This window comes from Henckelia pumila, chromosome 2, assembly GCF_033568475.1.
Source record: "Henckelia pumila isolate YLH828 chromosome 2, ASM3356847v2, whole genome shotgun sequence".
NCBI lineage: Eukaryota > Viridiplantae > Streptophyta > Magnoliopsida > Lamiales > Gesneriaceae > Henckelia > Henckelia pumila.
Genome location: NC_133121.1, coordinates 114,039,836 through 114,060,691, shown reverse-complemented (window position 1 = coordinate 114,060,691; position 20,856 = coordinate 114,039,836). Strand labels below are relative to the sequence as shown.

At 32.5% G+C, this 20,856-nt stretch overlaps 1 protein-coding gene across 1 annotated transcript; it reads right to left on the bottom strand.

Moving 5' to 3' along the window:
* Window positions 1–806: 806 nt before the first annotated feature.
* LOC140885411 (uncharacterized) lies at window positions 807–4,232 on the bottom strand. The gene is made up of 3 exons (XM_073292369.1): window positions 4,125–4,232; window positions 3,927–4,000; window positions 807–1,907 (listed from the first exon to the last, which is right to left on the bottom strand). The coding sequence occupies exon 3, from the start codon at window positions 1,897–1,899 to the stop codon at window positions 838–840; it is 1,062 nt and encodes a 353-aa protein (XP_073148470.1). The 5' UTR covers window positions 1,900–1,907; window positions 3,927–4,000; window positions 4,125–4,232; the 3' UTR covers window positions 807–837.
* Between the last annotated feature and the right edge of the window lie 16,624 nt (window positions 4,233–20,856).

Genomic DNA, 20,856 nt, shown 5'->3' with positions numbered 1-20,856 from the left:
GAGACAAAGTCGAAATTTGAATCTTTATTGGATATGAAGAAAAGTGAAATCAGAGTCCGATCTTGAGCTAATTATTCTTGTATATTTGTTTCAAATCCAATATTGATTCTAACAAGAAATGTGAACATTGTGAAACAACTCATATATATGATGAGAGCACAAATATAAGATTTTTAAAATAATAATTGGGTACATTGTAAATATTTTTAAAATAATAATAATAATAATAATAATAATAAGGATCTAAAATAATCTATTCATTGACACAGTTATTTATATGTGTCTTGCTATTGTTTCCTTTTTAAAATATACATTGTGTAGATCAGCTTTGATTCATTCGAATAATTAATTGGCTATAACTAAAACATTCCCGCACGTGTTACTAGTTTTTTTAAAACAATAATGAATTTATAGATATTGTTAGCCATTTTTGTATTAATAATATTACATTTCAAAATCTTTGACCCAAACATCACATATTTTATTGAATAACTAATACGACACAATATAATTAAAATTATAAATTTTTAAACAAATTCTTCATTTGTTTTATGTTAAACTAATAGGAGTGGTTCTTGAAGAAAGTCGACGGCAATCTGACGAGGAAATACCCTAAAAATTTCCATGTAACATAAAACATATATGAAAAAAGGGAAATAAAAAATTATGAGTTTAAACAAGAGTTTTTTTTTTCGAAATCAAGCAGAAGTTGGTTCATATTTCAAACAACTAATGGAAGAACGAATGTTAACTAATGGAAAAACGAATGTAATACGACATCAAAAGATTGTCTTTAACCCCACCCCATAGAAGAACTCCTAAACATGCATCAAAATCTCAACCTCTTCCAGCGCTAGCTCTCGAAGCTCTAACCTGCATGCCATAAATTATCATTTGCACCCGTTTAAATTCCAGGTCTTCAGAGGAACTTGGCCCAATCCTTAACTTCCAGTATGTGGTCTGCCAACATTTGGAAATTTCTTTTAGTGCCTTTGCATCTTCTCGTTCTCTGGTCTCTCTTTCAACTCTATCTCTGGCCTCTCTTTCTTCTCGTTCTCTAGTCTCTATTTCCACTTGTTCCCTGAACTCTCTTTCCACTAATTCTCTAGTCTCTCTCTGCACCCGTTCAATCTCTCGTTCCAATCGTTCTGTGGCCTCTCTCTCCACTTGTTCCCTAGTCTCTCGTTCCACTTGTTCCACTAGTGCCTGTCGTTCCAGAGCCTCTCTTTCATTCGCCTCTGCTTCCGCTGGCCTCTCTGCGCTCAGTTGTACCCCTCGTTCCGGATCATTCGCGTCTGCTTCCTCTGGCCTCTCTCTGTTCAGTTGTGCCTCTCTTTCATTCGCGTCTGATCTCTCTTTGTTCAGTTGTTGCATCCCAAAGGTGCTGGCTTTCCATATAATGTAATAAGCCCCAGAAACATAAGGAACCAATTTGGGTTCTATGTTGTTCAGCCGTGTCAGCAGTAGGGCAACGTGCATGTCGCACAAGCCACAATCTTCAAGATCTGGTGAAGCTATTTTCAGAAACATTAATGAAGCTGTGATGAAGCCAAATGACTCAAAAAAATGTTTATCATCTTCTTTAAACATAGAAAGCTTTACTGATCCAGTCATTGTTAGACATGATGCGATCGCCTGAATCATTTCGACACCGAAACACCAAAAGGGGTGATCCTTGACCAGCCATCTTCTCAACAGGCTCATTATCCATAGAAGCAATGGAATGAGTAATGCACCATATACCATCTTCAAATCAACCTCTGCAAGATCTGAGTCATTAATGTCTCCTTGATTAAAACAATATAAGGCCGCCAAGATACAAATGAAAGCCATTGCCGAACTAGCTAATTCCAAATTTGAAGCTTTTGTAGCAGCTACAGCATTGTTGCCCCGCGCCATTGATAAGCCTAAGGATAAGTTATGATGCCATTCAGTGACAAATTTGGAGATAAGAACACATCATTATTGAATACTTTCAATGTGCACAACAAATAACCGTAAGATGATTCAATATAATCTACATGAATTTCCAGTATTATGTAATTGGTTTCTTTATTAAACTTAAGAAGATAAAGGAACTGGAGACTCGATTCGTCTATATGATTTATTTTTGCTTTAATTTTACTTGAAACAATTGAAGTTTAAGCTCATTGTTAACTGCTGGTGTATTGACTACATGAGATGCGATGCCCCAACTTTCATAATTTTGGAAGCAATATATATAAATAACCTGTTTAGGCATTGCCTCTCTTTTATATTTTCCATGTGTACGTGATTTATCAAATATTCTAAATCATTTTTTTTTATCTCTCGATAGGTGAGAATTTTAAACTCTTCGACTAGTTGAGGCTTTGGTCATTTGGAGCAGGGCGGCTTTCTGTAAATTTCCTATTATGTCTTCTTTCATCAACCTATTATGGTGCATTTTTCATTCATAGTCCATAGATGCCTTGATTTAAGGGTATTTTCAGTTGATGCTATATATTAGATTACTAAATAGTTTCTTATTATTCATTTAATATGATTGTTATGATTTGATGTGGCATAACAGTTTAATACTGTCTTCTTGTGAGCTAAGTTTGGGGAAGCTAATTATTGTCTTGAGTTAGTTATATATTGATTTAAAACGATATATTCTGATTGAGAATGATAATTAGATGACCAACAAATTTCCATGTTCGTGGAAGAAGGTTTTTGGCCCTGTTTTCATCTATGTTAACTCTGTGATGGATGGAGAGAACCCGTTAAGCCTATGGGATGATGCAAAGCGACAGGTTTGGTGTTACATACACTATCTCACATTCTATTCCAGCATATTTTTACATTGAAAACAAATTAGTATATAGAAGAAACATTTGGCTGAATCTTTTTCAGTTGTCAGTTGAGGTCCAAAGCTGGCCATACACTTTTCCAGCATCTGAGGACTTCCAATCATCTGACCATCGTGGTAATGTCAGAGGAAAATTATTGGTTTTAGACGGGTGATATACCATTCATTAATTACTTCTTGTCATTGGGATTGTTTTATGTTGGGTTGGCTGCTCAAGGAGAGGTGGGATCCTGGCAAAGAGAATGCAAGGTGAAGTAGGTTTTGCTATATGTTGTGAAATATAGTTATTGCCTCATATAATTATTATTTAAATATAGTTACTGCCCCATATCACTTACATGATTTACTTACAAATTTCCATGTTCTTGGTTGTGAAATATAGTTATTTCTATATTGATTATATGTTCTGTTTCATATATCATATCACTTACATGTTTTTTTTGATATTATATGTTTATATTTTATTATAATTCTAGAAATTATTGAATCATACTGGCAGTTGAAAAGTAATAATTGAGACTCTAGAAGACACATTTGGATGAATGATAAATTGGCTTTTTCATATGGTAAGTTTGATCTTTTGAATTAATCTCTATTTACTATATTTTACTTATTTATAAAAAAATGCATGAATAGTAATTGCAGGAGAATACAAGATTTTGATTGGAATGCAATGATTGAAGATGTTACTCAAGGGAATATTTTTGTAGTGATACATACCTCTGTTGAATTGAAAAATATATAGTACTAAAAATATAAACATGACAGAATAAATTAAACCCACAGGCGAGTACATCTAAATTATTTTTTCATATTCCATCATAAAAACAAAGGAAGAAAGATAGTTTGCATTTATTTCATGATGTGGTCTCCTTCACTACAAGACCAATAACACTGATAAATCAAGAAACGTATGTGGATCACTTTGTTGTCCAACAACAATCAAAAACAAAAGGGAAAAAACATATATAATAATTAAGCAACAAACTAAACAAGAAAACCCAAACAAAATCTACCGTATACACCAAAAAACGCATGGCACACACCTAAAATAGACCGATAAAAACATACAAAAAGAACTGGAGAAGGTACGTACCTTGTAAAGGGATCGGATCAAAGCACAAAGAACCAAAACTCACCCTAGCTTTTCCCTGTATCCCTTCTCTCTAGCTACATCATTTGAAAGTGAAATAAAAGTGAAGAGCAAAGGAAAAAGAGACCGAGAATCGATCGTGACGCAAATAACAAAAACAAAAAAAAAAAAGAGGAAAGGAAGCAGGCAAGTAATACAGACCCGGAACTCGACCGACGTCAGGTGGCCTCCGTGAATCTTCAACTGGATATCATCGTTTCCCAATAATTTTTCCAGCTCGTAGCTCGGAGATTTATGGAGAGAGAAAATTAAGGGGGATTGTCGCAGTACTATGCATGGTGCCGAATGCTGCAGTACTATGTATGCTGTGGGTACTCGATCATTTGGTTTGGTTTTTTATACAAAATATATATTATTATTATATAAATTAAATATAATTATACAGTTATTTATTTTTAATAAGTAACAAGTTAAAAATGTAGCGTAAAATATTCGATACATAAGTTCTATTTTATGTTTATATAAAATAAAATCTCATTATATATGAATTTATATATAAATAAATATATATATATATGTGTGTATGCGGCAATATTTAGGGTCACAAATATTAATTAGTTCTCCTGTTATCTATTCTGGGTTGTTATTTTCGTAACCAGCTTTGGAATAAAATGGGAAAATTATTTTCGCATTATATCATTTTGTATATGTTAATCATTTAAGTACAGAAAATCATAAATATAATCTATCGAAAAAATTGTTTTTTTGTCATTTATATTTGTTACTTTGCGATTTTAGTCCTTTATATTTTCAGATTTTAGTTTTAGTCCGCTATCTTTATTTTTTGGCAATTTTAGTTCTTTTTCCGACGTGACGCTGACGTGGCACCAATTCGGTGCTGATGTGGAACTGACGTGTACAGTGCCACGTAAGCATTTTCGAATAAAAATGACCGAAATTGCCAAAAATCAGAACATGCAAGACTAAAACTGAAATGTGAAAACATAGAAGATCAAAATCACAAAGTGTCAAACATATAGGACTAAATTTACAATTTTTACATAATCTATCTATGCGTGTGTATAAAATTAGTGTTCTTGAACAGAAAATTAGTGAATGATGTTAAAATCATATTTAATAAGAACAGAAAAGTAAATGCATATATATAAATAACATGCATGGACTCACTTATATATACGTACAAAACAGTTAAAACGGATATATGTATATATATCCATATGCGACTGCCGTTGTAAAATGTGTCAGTGGGTAGTGGGTCACTCACTCATTTGGTTTTTATAGCGAACCAATATAAGTTAAGGCGCTAATGCAAACTTTTTTAATATATATACTATAAAATTTATCTTTTTAATTTGTTTTTTTGTGAAAAGTACGCAGAATTACTTTCAATGCTTAGAAATAATATATAATATAACGCGTTTTTGTAAATTCTCGTTTTTTTAAAAACAAATCGTTTAAGTGAGAAATGTTTGATGATTAAATATTCTGGGCAGCTACAAGAAGTCAGAAAATAGTCCTGCTAAAAGACTGTTTAATTTGCAGTCATCAAAAAAATTTCTAATTATTAGATTTTCACTTGAAAAAAATTAGTTTCGTGTGTTTTCTGAACTCATTTATGGTTTAGTTTGTACTTAATTTAATTAAAATTCAAAACCTAGTTATATGATAATTGTGATTTTTCAAAATTGATTTTGATATACTGTGATTATTACTTATTTTTCAAATATATACTAGGTTTTTTTTTTAGTTTTTTGCTTTTATTTTCAAACATTCATATTTCTAATTTTTATCCACTTTTCACGATCTATACATTTAATCACATGGTACTTGCCTTTTTTTTTCATTTTTAGTGATGTTATCGATCAATTCAAAGTCCTTAATTACTTTTTTTAATATAATTTTTTTTTATTGAAATGTTGACGAAACATCATATACATCATCGTTTTTTTTATGGCAATTCGGTTATTCGGTGAAAAAACTAAACTTGGGAAAAAATGCAAATAAGTCAACTAAGACTATAAATTTGTTTAATGGTTTCGTCAAAAAAAATTATTTAACGAAAGAAAATTAAACAAAATAAAAAACGTATAAAATGTAACACAAAATATAATTTTTTTTTATTTTTGGTATATGGACATCGAAGTCCAAGAAATTAATCAGCATTTCAACAAGGAGTTTTTCAACTTTAAACATAATAATTCAAAATATGATCATGTGCTGATATATGATTACAGCCAAAGAAAAATTTTTATTTCAAGAAAAAAAAATAGTTTTCAAGAGAGTATTCGATCGCGCGAGACCATTTAATTTGCTTGACAATTATACATCAAATTAAAGGGAATGTAGCGTAAAATATTCGATACATAAGTTCTATTTTATGTTTATATAAATAAAATCTAATTATGCATTTATATATGGGTATGCGGCAATATTTAGGGACACAAATATTAGTTCACCGGTTATCCATTCTGGGTTGTTTTTTTACGTAACCTTTGGAATAAAATGGGAAAATTAACTTTTTTCAGGTCTTTTAACTTATATTATTTTGGGCTTCGTTGATCATTAATTTTTCATTTCTTTTTTTACATTAACTTGATTTATTTTCTTTCAGTACTATTTCGTTGGAGTGCTGACATGATATCGAAAAATAATTATATGAAATCGAAAAATACTTATATATCGATGTCATGTCAATAATTATAACAACCAAAAAGAAAGTTAAAATTTTGTATGAATGGATCGATTTAGTAATCTAAGTTGGTCATATTGACCTTTCATGCCCTCTAACTTATCAAAGCTATACTTTTAATCATGTAGCTTGCGATTTGTTGGTTCTATAAACATCTATCTTATCAAAGATAGTGTTTTATATACTCTAACTTTGATTATAAAAGTTGTCATGATTATCTTTTATGTGATAATGTCCTCCAGGATTTAAACAAAACAAAACAAAACATTTGACACATAACTAACCAAGTGGAAAGTATTGTTAGATTAAAATGTTCACACACACACACACACATATATATATATATATATATATATATATATATATATTAAGCGTCATTATTGTTTACAACCTCTAAAAATAAGTGATAATATATTTCATATCTTTAAATTAATTATAATGGAGTATAACTCTTTGTAAATCAAACAATCGCAACATTTACCGATAAAATATAAAGTTTGTCTAAAGGTAAAAAAAAAAAACATTTTTGACAAGAAAACAAATTGATTGAGGGAACAAATAATTTATTTTTTTAGTGTAACCCATACAAATTATGTTTTTTTTTGGTTCTGCCTTCCTTTTAATTATCCAATTTTGAAAATTATGAATTTCAGGTTTGTGCCATCCTCGACTGAGAAGGGTATGCTGAAAAAGTTTCTATACTGGAAAAAGTAACTTTCTTCTTCCATTGCCTGATGATATTGATTTACATGATGCAGCATGCTTACCTTATGCATCATGCTGCATATGGTTTGTGATACCCCGTGAAATTATTTTAACCCAAATCTGTTCGTTATGGGTTTATGAGGGTTGGCCCAATTATTGAATTATAATCATTAGGTAAGGTCCAGCCCAGTTTACACCTGTTAGGGTTTTACTTAAACTGGGCTGTTATTTATGGGCCGACCAAGCTGGCCTCTAATGGGCTGGATGGTCTTCTCTTACACGCATTGTGGATAAGTTTGACCATCTCGAGATATTTATGAGATGGGGATAAACTTGAAGGCGGTCCAATGGATGAAGAGTCCCAGTACAGGACATGTTATAATTCGACTAGGTAACTTACTCTATTTTTCCTATAAATACAGGTATTGTTATGGTTGTATTATTCATTATGTCATTACTCACTATTTATCATTCATCACACATTCACTCTTACTTTTATATTCACGCACTCATATCTCTCAGTTTTCGCATTAATCATACCCTCTGCCTTCAAGACACTGACTTAGGCATCGGAGGGGTCACGCCGAAAACACTTTCGGCGTCCCTTTGACCTAACTGTTGCTTGTGCAGTTCCGCCATACCCGACCGACTTACTTTCTAAAGGATTTGGAGGATCCATTCTACCAGACCGAACCCGAGGTTAAATTCCGATATCATCAGTTTGTTTTATTCAAAACGTGTTATTCAAAACTTTTTGGTTCCCCTTCTTTATTAATTTGCGCATTTTATAAAGGGAGGAGAATACTTTAATATACTAAGTTCGATTTTCGTGAAGCTAACTAAACCGAATTCAAATCGATTACTTATGTCGATAACCGAATAAACAATTTGCTTTTAAAAAATAAAAAAAAATAAAAAATTGATAATTGAATATGATTTATCATAAACAAACACATTATTGTAAAACAATTAAAAAAGGAAGTACAATATATATATATATATATATATATATATATATATATATAACATTCAAAAAATATTTTAAATATATTTAAAGCATAATAAAAAAATTTAAAATTAAATTATTAATAATCCAGTTAATTGGATTTTTTTACGAAAATCGAAAGTGAACCAAATAAATCGATTTAATCGGATATTTTTAAAACTACAACTGAATTTATTAATTAATCGAACCGAATTTTTGAATTCATTTCCTTCAACCGATTAATTTAGTTTAACCGATATAATTTTCACCTTTAATTTTCTTGAAACCATGCATTAATCCATTGTTTTTTAAAGTATAATGATGTTAGTTTAAAATAAAAGCACACAACATATGAAATAATTAATTTTGTTCTCATATTAACATTAATAAATTGGTGAATTATCATTTAATATAAATTATAAGAAGAAAATATGATACAATGAAACTGGATAAATTTTTTTTTTTTTTTAAAACAACCATCATGTATAATATAAAAAAAGGCACAAAAAATTAAAACAAAATAAAGAATTTAAATGCATTAAAAAAAAGAAACAAATTTGTGTTGTGGAGGCAAACGGTGTCGTTCACCCCATGGCACCCCTACTGTGGGATAGCCCACGGTAAGAGATCCATTCCCAAATATTCCATATATAAGTTCTAGTTTATGCTTATATAAATAAAATTTAATTATGCATTTATGCACATGCGGCAATATTTTGGGAGACTAATATTAGTTCTCGTGTTATTCATTTTGGGTTTTTATTTACTTAACCTCTGGAATAAAATGGGAAAATTATCTTTTTTGGGGGATCCGTAACTTCTATTATTTGCTTTGTTGATTATTATGTTTCTTATTGTTATTTTATTAAAATGCCGACATAATGCTGAAAAATGATTATATAAAATCAAAAAATACTTATGTACATACGTCATGACAATAATTAGATCAAAGAAAATGAAAGTTAAAAATTTGTATAAATTGACCGAGTTAGCAATCTAAGGAAGTGTTTGCAATCACTAAAAAAAAGTGATTGTTAGATTTTGGCTTTAAAAAATCAATTTTGTATGTCTTTTATACCTAGATTATGTGTTAGCTTATGATTAACTTAATTGAAATCCAAAAGCTAGTCAAAGGGTACGTACTAGTAGAATTTCCTTCATTTACTTCGATTATTAACTGAAGTCGTAGATAGATAATTACCGAAGTCTTTGGTTGGTTCATGGAGCCAAAACCGATTCAAGATTGGGCCAGTGCCGAAGTAAAAACATATATTTTACTTCGACAATTTCATTAATTAATGAAGTAAAAATAGTCTTTTATTTCGTTAATTTCATAAATTGCCGAAGTAAAAGAGATGATTGTACTTCGTCGATTAATGAAATTGCCGAAGTAAAAGAAATGCTTATACTTCGGCAATCACTAACTGACGAAGTAGAAGAAAGTCTTTTACTTCGGCAATTTCACTAATCGAAGAAGCAAAAAAATGTCTTGTACTTTGGAAATTTCACTAATTGACGAAGTAAAAGGCATTTTTTTGCTTCGTCAATTAGTGAAATTGCCGAAGTAATAGAAGATATATGACTACAACATTTACATGGACTGATGAAGTAAATGCTTCGAACGACTTCATAGCTACGGATTTTTGGTGAAGTAAATTATTTATTTAACTTCACTATTTAATTTTAGTGATTAAAATTTAGATACAATAATGCCACAATATAAATATATTTTTGAAACTTAAAATAGACTAATAAGATTAATAAATTATCCATTTCAAAATGACAAACATCCATACATCGAAAAGTATATCGACCAAAATAACGCAAAAATATGCATGTATCCACAAGTATTTCCACAAAACTAAAAGTGTATCCAATGAGACAAAACAAAGTATATCCCAACGTACATGACACGTTTAGGCACCTACATAGGGGTAGACGATTCACTCTATTCACTTTTAACTTCATCAAATTGATCTTGGTTGTAATGTTCTTGATGGATCCTGCAAATCGAAATGTAAAAAAAGATAGCTCAACGTCAATATGAATGTCATCATCTTCAGGAAACAATTAAACATATATTGTTTTTTTGGTGAAATCACTTGAAAGTAAAAACATCTATGAGATTGCAAGCTTGATGCATAAGATGATGCATGCTTATAGTGTGGGCTTGCACTATCGAGAATATATCCAACTATAGACATTTATCAATAATTTTTCACAACACAGGAAAACAAATTTCAATTTTGCTCTCCAAGCAAACACTGGAAGAGAAACAAGTGATAGATCCCCATAAAACAAATTTCAACTTATTCTTACTCAAAAAATAAGCTTACAAAATCATTTCTGTTGAAAATGGATAGAATTTCGATGTCTAACCCTCTTAATGTTGCCAACATTCCTTGTAGATCCTTCGGCGCAATTTCAGCCATGAACACGAGTACCTGTGGACCAAAAATTTTGAAACAATTCAATTCAACAAAGAAAAATGTGTATGCAAAGTTCGTCAATCAAAATTACCAGTTAAGAGAAGACTCCCGTTCCATATCCAGTTGCTAATCTTCCAATATCCAGTAGAATAGCCTCCTGCACAACTTTGGTTTAAGGCTCACTAGTAGAAGATACAGTAAAAATAATAGTTAACTTAAGTGCTTCAAGCTTCTATCCAACGAAACCTCTAGAAATTGTATGTAAGCACTTAAAATACGCTCTTGCAAACACTACCTAAGCTGCTTGCCCTGAATCAACTCATGATGGTAAATTATAGTAAAAAAATACCTGAGCAAAGTAAATGAAAAGCCACCCTGCTGTACAAAATCTACTTGCTAATAACATTTTTGAGAAAATTTCATATGATGAGTTGGATCGTTATGAATCAACAGTGTGTCCTAAATAATAGTGCTGTTTTATCCATTTCACCAAAATTACCCGTATGCGACCTATATAATCTGCGATTTTACCGCTAGTGATTGCTCAAAAAATAAACTTCGTAAGCTCAAGTTCCAGAGTGAGAGTATCATAATTTCTTCAAGACAATGTCAACTTCTTCCCACCAAATTCTATCTTACCCAAGTTCTCACATGGATTATGTTTTTTGAGAGTTTAGCTATAAGAGAGAACCTACCAGCATAATATCAATAGCTTTTTCCAAACCTATAATCCTTGGGAGACGTTGTATACCTTATAAAATAGCCATGACCAGCAAATATTCATTACCATTTGTAACAATATAGAATTTCCCACTCAAGCCTGATACAAAAAAAAACACTATTATCTAGCAGTCCTACCTCCAGATCCAGTGATGACTCCAAGGCTGAGTTTTGGCAGACCAAGTTGTGCTTTTGGTGTGGCTATGCGTGCATGGCAAACCTACAACAATGTTTCAGATGTGAAAACAATGAGATTGTATTGTCTCCAAACATGATGCAGTGGGAGTGTCACCTGAATAAGCACATCTTCAACTTAGTTCCCAAGCATGTGTATTGAATCAATAAAGTCAAAAAAATGAGAAAATCAGAGATATAGACACATGCATACCAGTTCTGCGCACTTTTTCAAAAACATTGCATGATCGTTTATTAATTTATGCATGTTATGTGTACCACTTTGTCCAATAATTGTTGCAGCAAAAGTTGACCATAAATCAAGGAAACCTCACAAAGTAAAAGTAAATAAACTTCTGGTCAAACTTCCTATTAAAATGTGTTTTAAAAAAACCTAATATATCTCTATAATATATATGTTAACTTACGTGTGCTATTATGTTAAAAATTTGTGATAATCCAGACATATGAAAAACCCAAAAAATGATATATCCATTAACCCCCTGTCACGCAATCTTGAACATCACCATCATAAATTTTTAGGCACGATTTCTAAAACAGGATTTTTTGTTTAGACTAAAAAAAAATATGTAGTTCGGAGTTTTACATAAAATAAAAAAATTTCAATAATTTCATATAATGTATTTTAATTTAGGTTTGATCATAAATACATAATCTTTCTTAAAATATATTAACTGTCAGTTTTCATTTCTTGCTATAAGCTTTGCGTTTTTTAAATTGATCCCTATTTATATATATATCTATAACATAACAGAATTAAGCCAAGATATTCAAAATTGAATGTTATCAAAGAAATAATTAGGAGTAACTATTTCATCAAGTTTACAAGATCACAAATTAATAGTTCTTTGTAAAGTGCAAAAATAGAGATTGGATTATATATATGAAATAATTATTTCCAAAGCAAGACCCTCGATCTAAACCATGCATGTATGTTTTAATTTTTTTGAGTACGTATTGCATGCAGTTTTCAAAGCAAATACCCTCGATCTAGCACATTGTAAAACATCCGGAAACAAGTAAAGGACTGCTAGCTAGGGAAAATCTATTTCTACGAACCTATAATTACAAGTATTATTTGGAAATATATTCAGCATATCCATCGAGGCAAAGAATAACCAAACAAAGAGCTACAACAAAAGGGAAAGAACGAGAGAAAATCATTAAAATAAAAATATAACAAGTGACGTAGAAAACCTATATTGAGATCATTTGGAGAGTTTGAATGGTAGTGCCGTGCATTTGCTCTTCAACAGAGATCTTGCTACATGATTTGCCACATCTGCAATTATTGGCAGTGTTAATCAAATAAAAAATAAATTTAAATTCGACAGCAATGAAACGAATAATATTTAAAAATTAATTTGAATCAGAGAATAAGGGAAATACCATTCATTTGAGAACGGAGAGTCTTCATATAGTGAAATAACTTCTCCATTTTTCTTCCATAAACATACAAAAAATAAAATGACAACCATTCATTCATTTGTCTTTAAAGGCAGTGTTATATATAAAATCAAAATTGATACAATCAATTTGGACATATTTTAATTTTGAACCAATGTAATCGTCTCTAGAATCCATCTCCTAGTGGCAAAATGCAGTAAAAATCCTATTCTACCTCAAGAGCAATCCTCTGTAGTTTTTTTCTTTAACGGAATTCCAAAGCCCAGTGAAAAATGCCTCTGATTCTAAACTTTTAAGTCATTTTTCTGTATCCCTTGTTTAAAGATATATTTTTTTCCAGGAAGATAAATGATGGCTGCAAATGTTACAGACAGAAGTGTAAGAAACAGAAAGAAGAATCAATCTTTGAGGAACGAAGCAAATTGTACAATTATATTTATTTTTATATAGAATATCATAGATTCATAGCCAAGAATATACAATTACAAGTTCTCTACGGAAAATGCAAGAAATAGTCAGAATTTGTGAAGTTAATAAAACAATATCTTAGGTATAAGAAAGGAAACTCAAATATACAGTTTCTCATTCATTAATTTCACAGGTTCTGTATACAGAAACATGATTTTCCATTAATACTCTAAACTATTTAAACATCTTCATTTATAGAAACCATTTCTCCTTGAAGCAACAGTCGATCAAACAAAAGAAAATATTGACTGAAAAGAAAATCTAAGCGTTGTGACTGAACAACTTACTTAATCATTTGATTTCAAACTACTGGATTGTTGTGAAGTAAGCTAGAGCTTGAACCACTTTTGGTTTATGCATTTGACATTCATCTATGGAGGAAACAAACCGGTATCAGCCAAGCAAACATCAAAATCAGCAAATAAATATAGTATTGACAAGAATAGGAAATTTTCTAAGCAACACTAAAGAAGGCAGCATCCAAGCACATGATAAACACACATATGATCAAGAAAAAACCATTATTATTTTAAGGATAAAAAATCTGCTTACCACTTCATGATACACAATTCAGCAAGTATAACTACATAAATTAGCTATCAAGACATAAGCTCAATAAATTTACTAGATGGTGATATTCTGGCATTATCGGACGTTTGTTCTGCTCCACTTCCAGATTTCTTAAGCGCTTAGATTTTAGCACAAGTAACTCCACTCCCTGCCATTCAATCCCACGGCAAGTTATATCAACAATATGCAAGTTCTTATAGCTCCTAACAATCTACATGATACGAGCATCAGAGTTAGCTCCTTATCAACCATCATCAGAGTGCTTACAACTCTTCACGTAGAATAGCGCAAGTAAGAAAATTAACTACAACGATACCCAAAGGATTGAACATGGCAGAAAACAGAGGACCTTTCCTTAAAATGCACCAGGCTTGACAATTTTGATTAACTCTATTTACTCACACCCAGAAAGTAGGAAAATAAGATTTAAATTACATTAAGTATGGAATATAAGTATAAAAAAATAACTTTTTTTTAATCATCGTAAAACTTGAATTGACTAGAGAAGAATGTTAAATCTCGTCTGAAATTCACTACTCCAAGTAGATATTAAACAACTTCCGTTACATACATGTGTGAAGTGCGTAGAATGAAATTCATATACAACCTGGACGTTTTTAGAAACCATAATTACCGATACATTGTTATATAAAATGATCCATTCATACAAGGAAACATGACACGATGTTGACATAAACAAACAATAGTAAAATCTCAATTGAGTGAGATGGGTTCCACATAGATTTTAATTATATGATTATTAAACTATAAATAAAAAAAATTGGAAAGACAAAAACAAAAGAAGAAATATAGGTGGGTGTCCAGATGCACTCACGAAGCAGCTTCCAGGAAACTCATAATATATCCTTAGAAAAATTAAAGATCTAAAACCATAGAGAAAAATCATATTTTGGTCATGGAAAATACCCAAAGGATTGTAACATTCTCTTCTTGTTTCTGCCGGAGTTAGAGCAGCGGTCGCGGCGGGACTTGCCGGAATATTTCCAAACACGGTTGAAACGAGCTAAAAAGAATGGAATGTTTCAGAATGGTTTCCTAAACTTCGAATCCATGCTAAAACACTACTAATCGACCGAAAATAGCTAATAAACGAAAAAAGGGAAGTCACCTGGTGCAGATCCAGCCACGGACATTAGATCGAATCTACAGTTATAGGGCTTGAAGGAGGTCACAATTGAGTTGAAACCTTCCTGACCACAGTCACCTCTTCGAAGCTATGATAGATCGGAGGCATCTGCCCTCAAAGTGGAGATTGAGGATAGAGATCGAGAGAGGAAAACCTAAAGGAAGGGAAGGAGAGAATGGGTTTGTCGATGGAGCAAGAATAAAAAAATCGGTTCTAGATTTTACTTCATCAATTATGCATTATAAATTTAATTTTGTTATTTTTTACTTCATCAAATACATAATTTGAAGTTAAATATAACTTAAAATTTTAAATGAAGTGCTTGTTTTTTATTTGGCGAAGTATAAAATTTATATTACTTCATTAATTTTATTAACGAAATAAATAAATGTATATTACTTCGGAAATATTGATAGCCGAAGTAAAAGCTGGCGAAGTATATTCTATATTTTCTACTAGTTATCATTCTCCAAAAGTGATTCTAATAAAAATGTTAGTTATAAAATCACTATAATCATTTATTTACCAAACATTACTCATCTTTGATTTTTAGATTTTCACTTTTGTTTTCAAACAATACTAACATTTTATTTCTCTTCACTTTTTACAATCTATCAATTATCATTTTACACAAGCATAATTTATTGCAAACACTCCCTAAATTGGTCATATCTTTCATGACCTCTAACTTAACAAAGCAATGATTTAGGGAGTGTTTGCAATCACTAAAAAAAATAATTGTTAGCTTTTGGCTTAAAAATCATTTTTGTGTATTTCTTAAACCTAGATTATGTGTTAGCTTATACTTAACTTAATTGAAATCCAAAAGCTAGTCATGTTGTGATTATGATTCACCAAAAGTGATTCTAATAAGAACGTAATTGTTAAAATCACTCTAATCACTTATTTATCAAACACTACTCAACTTTTATTTTTAGATTTTCACATTTGTTTCCAAACACTGCCAACTTTTGATTTTTCTTAACTTTTTTATAATTTATAAATTAATCACTTCTACAAAAGTACAATATATTGCGAACACTCCCTTAATCCTGTAACTTCGCGATTTGTTGGTTCTTAAACCTATAGCTTATCAAAGTAGTGTTTTATATCCTCTAACTTTGATTATCGAAGTTGTAATGTATATCTTTTTTGTGATAATGTCCTCATGGAAAAAATAGCATTTGACACATAACTAACCACCAAGTGAAAAATATTGCTATATTAAAATGTCTATGTATATGAGCGTTGTTTATAAAAATAAGTAATTATATATTTCATATCTTTGCAATTAATTATAATATAACTCTTTATATATCAAATGCTGGCACGACCATTTGCCAATAAATTTTAAAGTTTGTCAGAAGGAAGAAACCTTTCTAGACAAGAAATTAAAAAAATTAGAAATAATTTTATTTTTTGTGTAACCCATCACAAACCATTTGAATATAGAACATATGTAGTATCCAACGCTTACCATTTTTCTAAAATTTAGAGATAATGATGATTATGATTATAGTGCAACTTAAACATTTTACATACACTATCAAATTGATAGATGGATATGTTCTATTATTATGTTGTTCAACCGCGTTTCAATCGAATTTTGATAATTCTCTTTGCAAACAGGGTGACGCTAATCTTTGGCAATAATGATAGTGGTCCAAAATATTTTTTTAGGGGAATACAATAATATGTAAGATATTGTAACATGCATCAAGATATGCACAACCGAAATAATTATGTACTTATATTTCATTAGATTAGAGTATGTCATGATACGTACGATGGAGCCTATGAATATACAATAAATAGAAATTTATTTAAAAAAGACAAAAAAAATAATTAGAGGTTGATTGAGACCATTATGTCACGTCATGACCAGCACGGACCTAGCATAAGGCGAGTGAGTCCAAAAAGGGCCCAAAAAATTAATAAATTATTATTAGTGTATGTGTGTCATAATTTTTTTTAAAAAATTTCATGATTTTGCCAAAAAAAATAGTGTTATTGCAACTTTGTCCTATTCATCAGTCATTTTTTTCTCTGAATCTGAAGTTCTAATCACATCGCATGATAATTAATGGAGAACGACTCTTGGGTTTCAAAACTTTCACCACTCTCTTTTAGGGATGTAAACGAACCGAACGGTTTGCGAGCTATTCGGAGCTCGGCTTGTTAAAAAGCTCGTTCGGTAAGCTTATCGAGTTGAGCCCGAACTTGATTTTGAGATTGACAATTTTCACGAGCCGAGCTTGATCTTAAGGATGCTTAGCTCGTGAACTCGTGAACATGTTTGTTAATAGGCTCAGGAGCTAGAGCTCGAGCTCGGCTCGTTTAGGAGACTCGCTAGTATGGGCTCGAACTCGGCTCGTTTAGGAGGCTTGCGAGCTCCAGCTTGGGCTTGGCTTGTTTCGGAGGCACACGAATATGTTAATTTAATTTATGTGACTTTATCGAGTTGAATTCGAGTTTGAGTGGACAAATGACACGGCTCCTCTACCGATGGTGAACACTTATCCACTTGTGAACTTAGAGTCTTTTGTGTATGATATCCAATTTGCATCACAATATCCTTCTAACACGGAATGATATGTTGTATAATGTGATTCATAGTTCATTGAGTACTTTAAGTATTTAAATACTCTTTCTAATGCCTTCCAATGATCATCACTATGATTACTTGTGAATCTATTATTGATCGAGTATGCAATATCAGAACGAGTACAATTTGTAATATACATTAGACTCTCAATGATCCTTGCATATTGCTGTTGAGATACGGGTTCACCATGATTTTTAGATAAATATAAAATTAAATCCATGGGTGATCTTAACACCGTAACATCATAACATAATGAGATTGTGTTAGGATAATTTTTCCAGACATTTTTACAATCTTAATTCCTAAGATAACATCTGCTTTCCCCATATCTTTCATATCAAAATGTTTTGTCAACATTTTCTTAGTATTCATGATGATATCATGACTACTACCATTATGAGCATGTCGTCTACATATAGACAGACAATTACATATGAGTCTGGTGTGTCTTTTATATAAACACATTATCACACTCGTTAATCTTGAATCCATTCGACATCATTGTTATGTCAAATTTTTCATGTAGTAACCCAAAACTCATTTTAAGATAATAATATGTTAAACATGATTAAGGGTTGGTAATTAATCAATTTCGGAGTGTTATTGGACTTCGGAAGAGAATTTGGGCTTTTGACTTTGGGCCGGATCGGAAGCTCCGAACCCAGATCGGAAGCTCCGATCCCAGCCACTTCGGAAGCTCAGCGGAAGCACCGAGATCGGAAGCTCCGATCCTAGAACGGACGTTCCGATCTCCGGCTGCCAGCTTTACCCGATGACTCAGCCGCGAGTTTTGACAAGTGTCGAACGGAGGGCAGATCGGAAGCTCCGATTGTCGGATCGGAAATTCCGATCCTGGCATGTCAAGCATGCACGCAGTGAGCTGGATCGGAAGCTCCGATCCCAAAATCGGAAGTTTCGATCCTGGCCGCAAATTTTGCCTATAAATAGGGCTTCCCAGATTCATTTCTAAATACGAATTCCCGAGGTTTCTTCTTCAGTTATATAGTGTGAGATATACACTTGAGGGCCCTATCGGTTATAATAGAAGTTCTGGAATAACCAAGTTGTGGTTATAGTCATCCAGGACTAACGTCTCCAAAGGGCTATCTACGGACGAAGGTATGGTCCGGGAATCTATTTAAGTTTTGAGAGTATTTATTAGCTTAGTTAAGGCTTATAGAATTTATGTAGTGATACGGTGAACTTTTAAATATAGGCTTGGAACTTAGGATCCTACTATACTTGAACTAGCCTAGAGGTACGTACACATTGACTGAGATTGCCAGCGAGTATACATGTTTATATGTTGCATTTATTTGGCATTATTATATGGCATGATATATGATTTACGGCTTTCTATATTCATATGTTATGTGCATGTACACGTTGAGCCTATACCTGACTATAGAGCCGCTCAGCTCTATACTCGATAGTCTGACACTGAGAATACCGCGACGGCGGGGGCATTTATGTCTGTCTACTCTGGTGTACTAGAGGAGTGTGGTTGCACCCAGAGGTTGATCCGTGCGGTGGCAGCACTCATGTGGTGCCGGTACTGAGCATGAATTTTTCAGATGACCCTTTACCAGTCATCATGTTGCATGCATTATATACATATGTTTACTCATGTCTATGTACTGGGCGTTAGCGCTCACGTCCTAGTTGTTATCTTGGACACCCTATTCCATGGGGCAGGTCGCAGGATGGATGGAGCTGGTGGCTCAAGGCAGGATTAGGGAGCAGGCCTTGAGGAGTTAATTATACAGCAGGATTTGTTTTAGCTGTATAATGTTTACTTTTAAGTATTTCGATATGGTTGTATCACTACAGATTTAAGCCTGGATTATGTTACTAAGCTGATATGTAAATTATGGATTATGTTTCCGCATGTTTTGACTCTGTTAAGTGTTAGCCGCCATTGTATTTGCTCTCAAGATTTGGAGACATTATCTTTATGGCGAGAAATTTGAGATATTCATGGATCACAAGAGTTTGAAGTATTTATTCACTCAGGCAGAGTTGAATATGCGACAGAGACACTGGATGGATCTTCTGAAGGATTATGATTACGAAATCAAATATCATCCAGGTTCTGCTAATCTTACTGCTGATGCCTTGAGTCGGCAGGTGAGATTTTCTGCACTTCAGACTAGTGAAGTATCTCATTGATTCAAGAGTGCTGTTCATTGAGTTTTACGCTCAAGCACAAGAAAGGGAGGAATGGGATTCGATTGTATACTATTCTACCTGAGCCAGCATTGTATTCTCGGATCAGAGATGCTCAGATATCTGATGATAAGACTCAACGTTTGGCACGTCTAGCCAATGGAGTAAATACATCTGGATTCCATTATCAGGCAGATGATTTATTATGCTTATCAAATCGAGTGGTTGTGCCTGATGTTGCGGAGCTCAGGAATGATATTCTTTCTCAAGCTCACATGAGTCAATTGTCTATTCATCCTAGAAGCATGAAAATGTGTAAGGACTTGCGAGCTAGATTCTGGTGGAAAGGGATGAAGAGGAGTGTTTATCAGTTTGTTTCAAGATGTTTGGTTTGTCAACAGGTCAAGGCTGAACACCGACGACCAGGTGGATTACTGCAGAATCTTGAGATTCCCGAATGGAAGTGGGAGCACGTGACTATGGATTTTGTCACCCACTTGCCTATGAATACACGTCAGTGTGATGCTATCTGGGTCGTTGTTGACCGTTTGACAAAATCAGCACACTTTATTCCTTATAACCGGGAGTATTCTTATGATCGCATGACACGTTTATACATCCAGGAGATAGTGTGATTGCATGGGATTCCAGTGAGCATAGTCAGTGATAGAGACCCGCGATTTACCTCATGTTTTTGGGGTAGTTTTCAGGAGGCGTTGGGTACCACTCTGAGTTTAAGTACTGCATATCATCCGAAGACTGACGGGCAGTCAGAACGGACGATTCGTACGTTGGAGGATATGCTACGTTCTTCTGTCATGGACTT

What these genes read in the sequence shown, in the direction of transcription:
- LOC140885411 (XM_073292369.1), bottom strand. Translation starts at nt 1,899, where the DNA reads ATGGCGCGGGGCAACAATGCTGTAGCTGCTACAAAAGCTTCAAATTTG.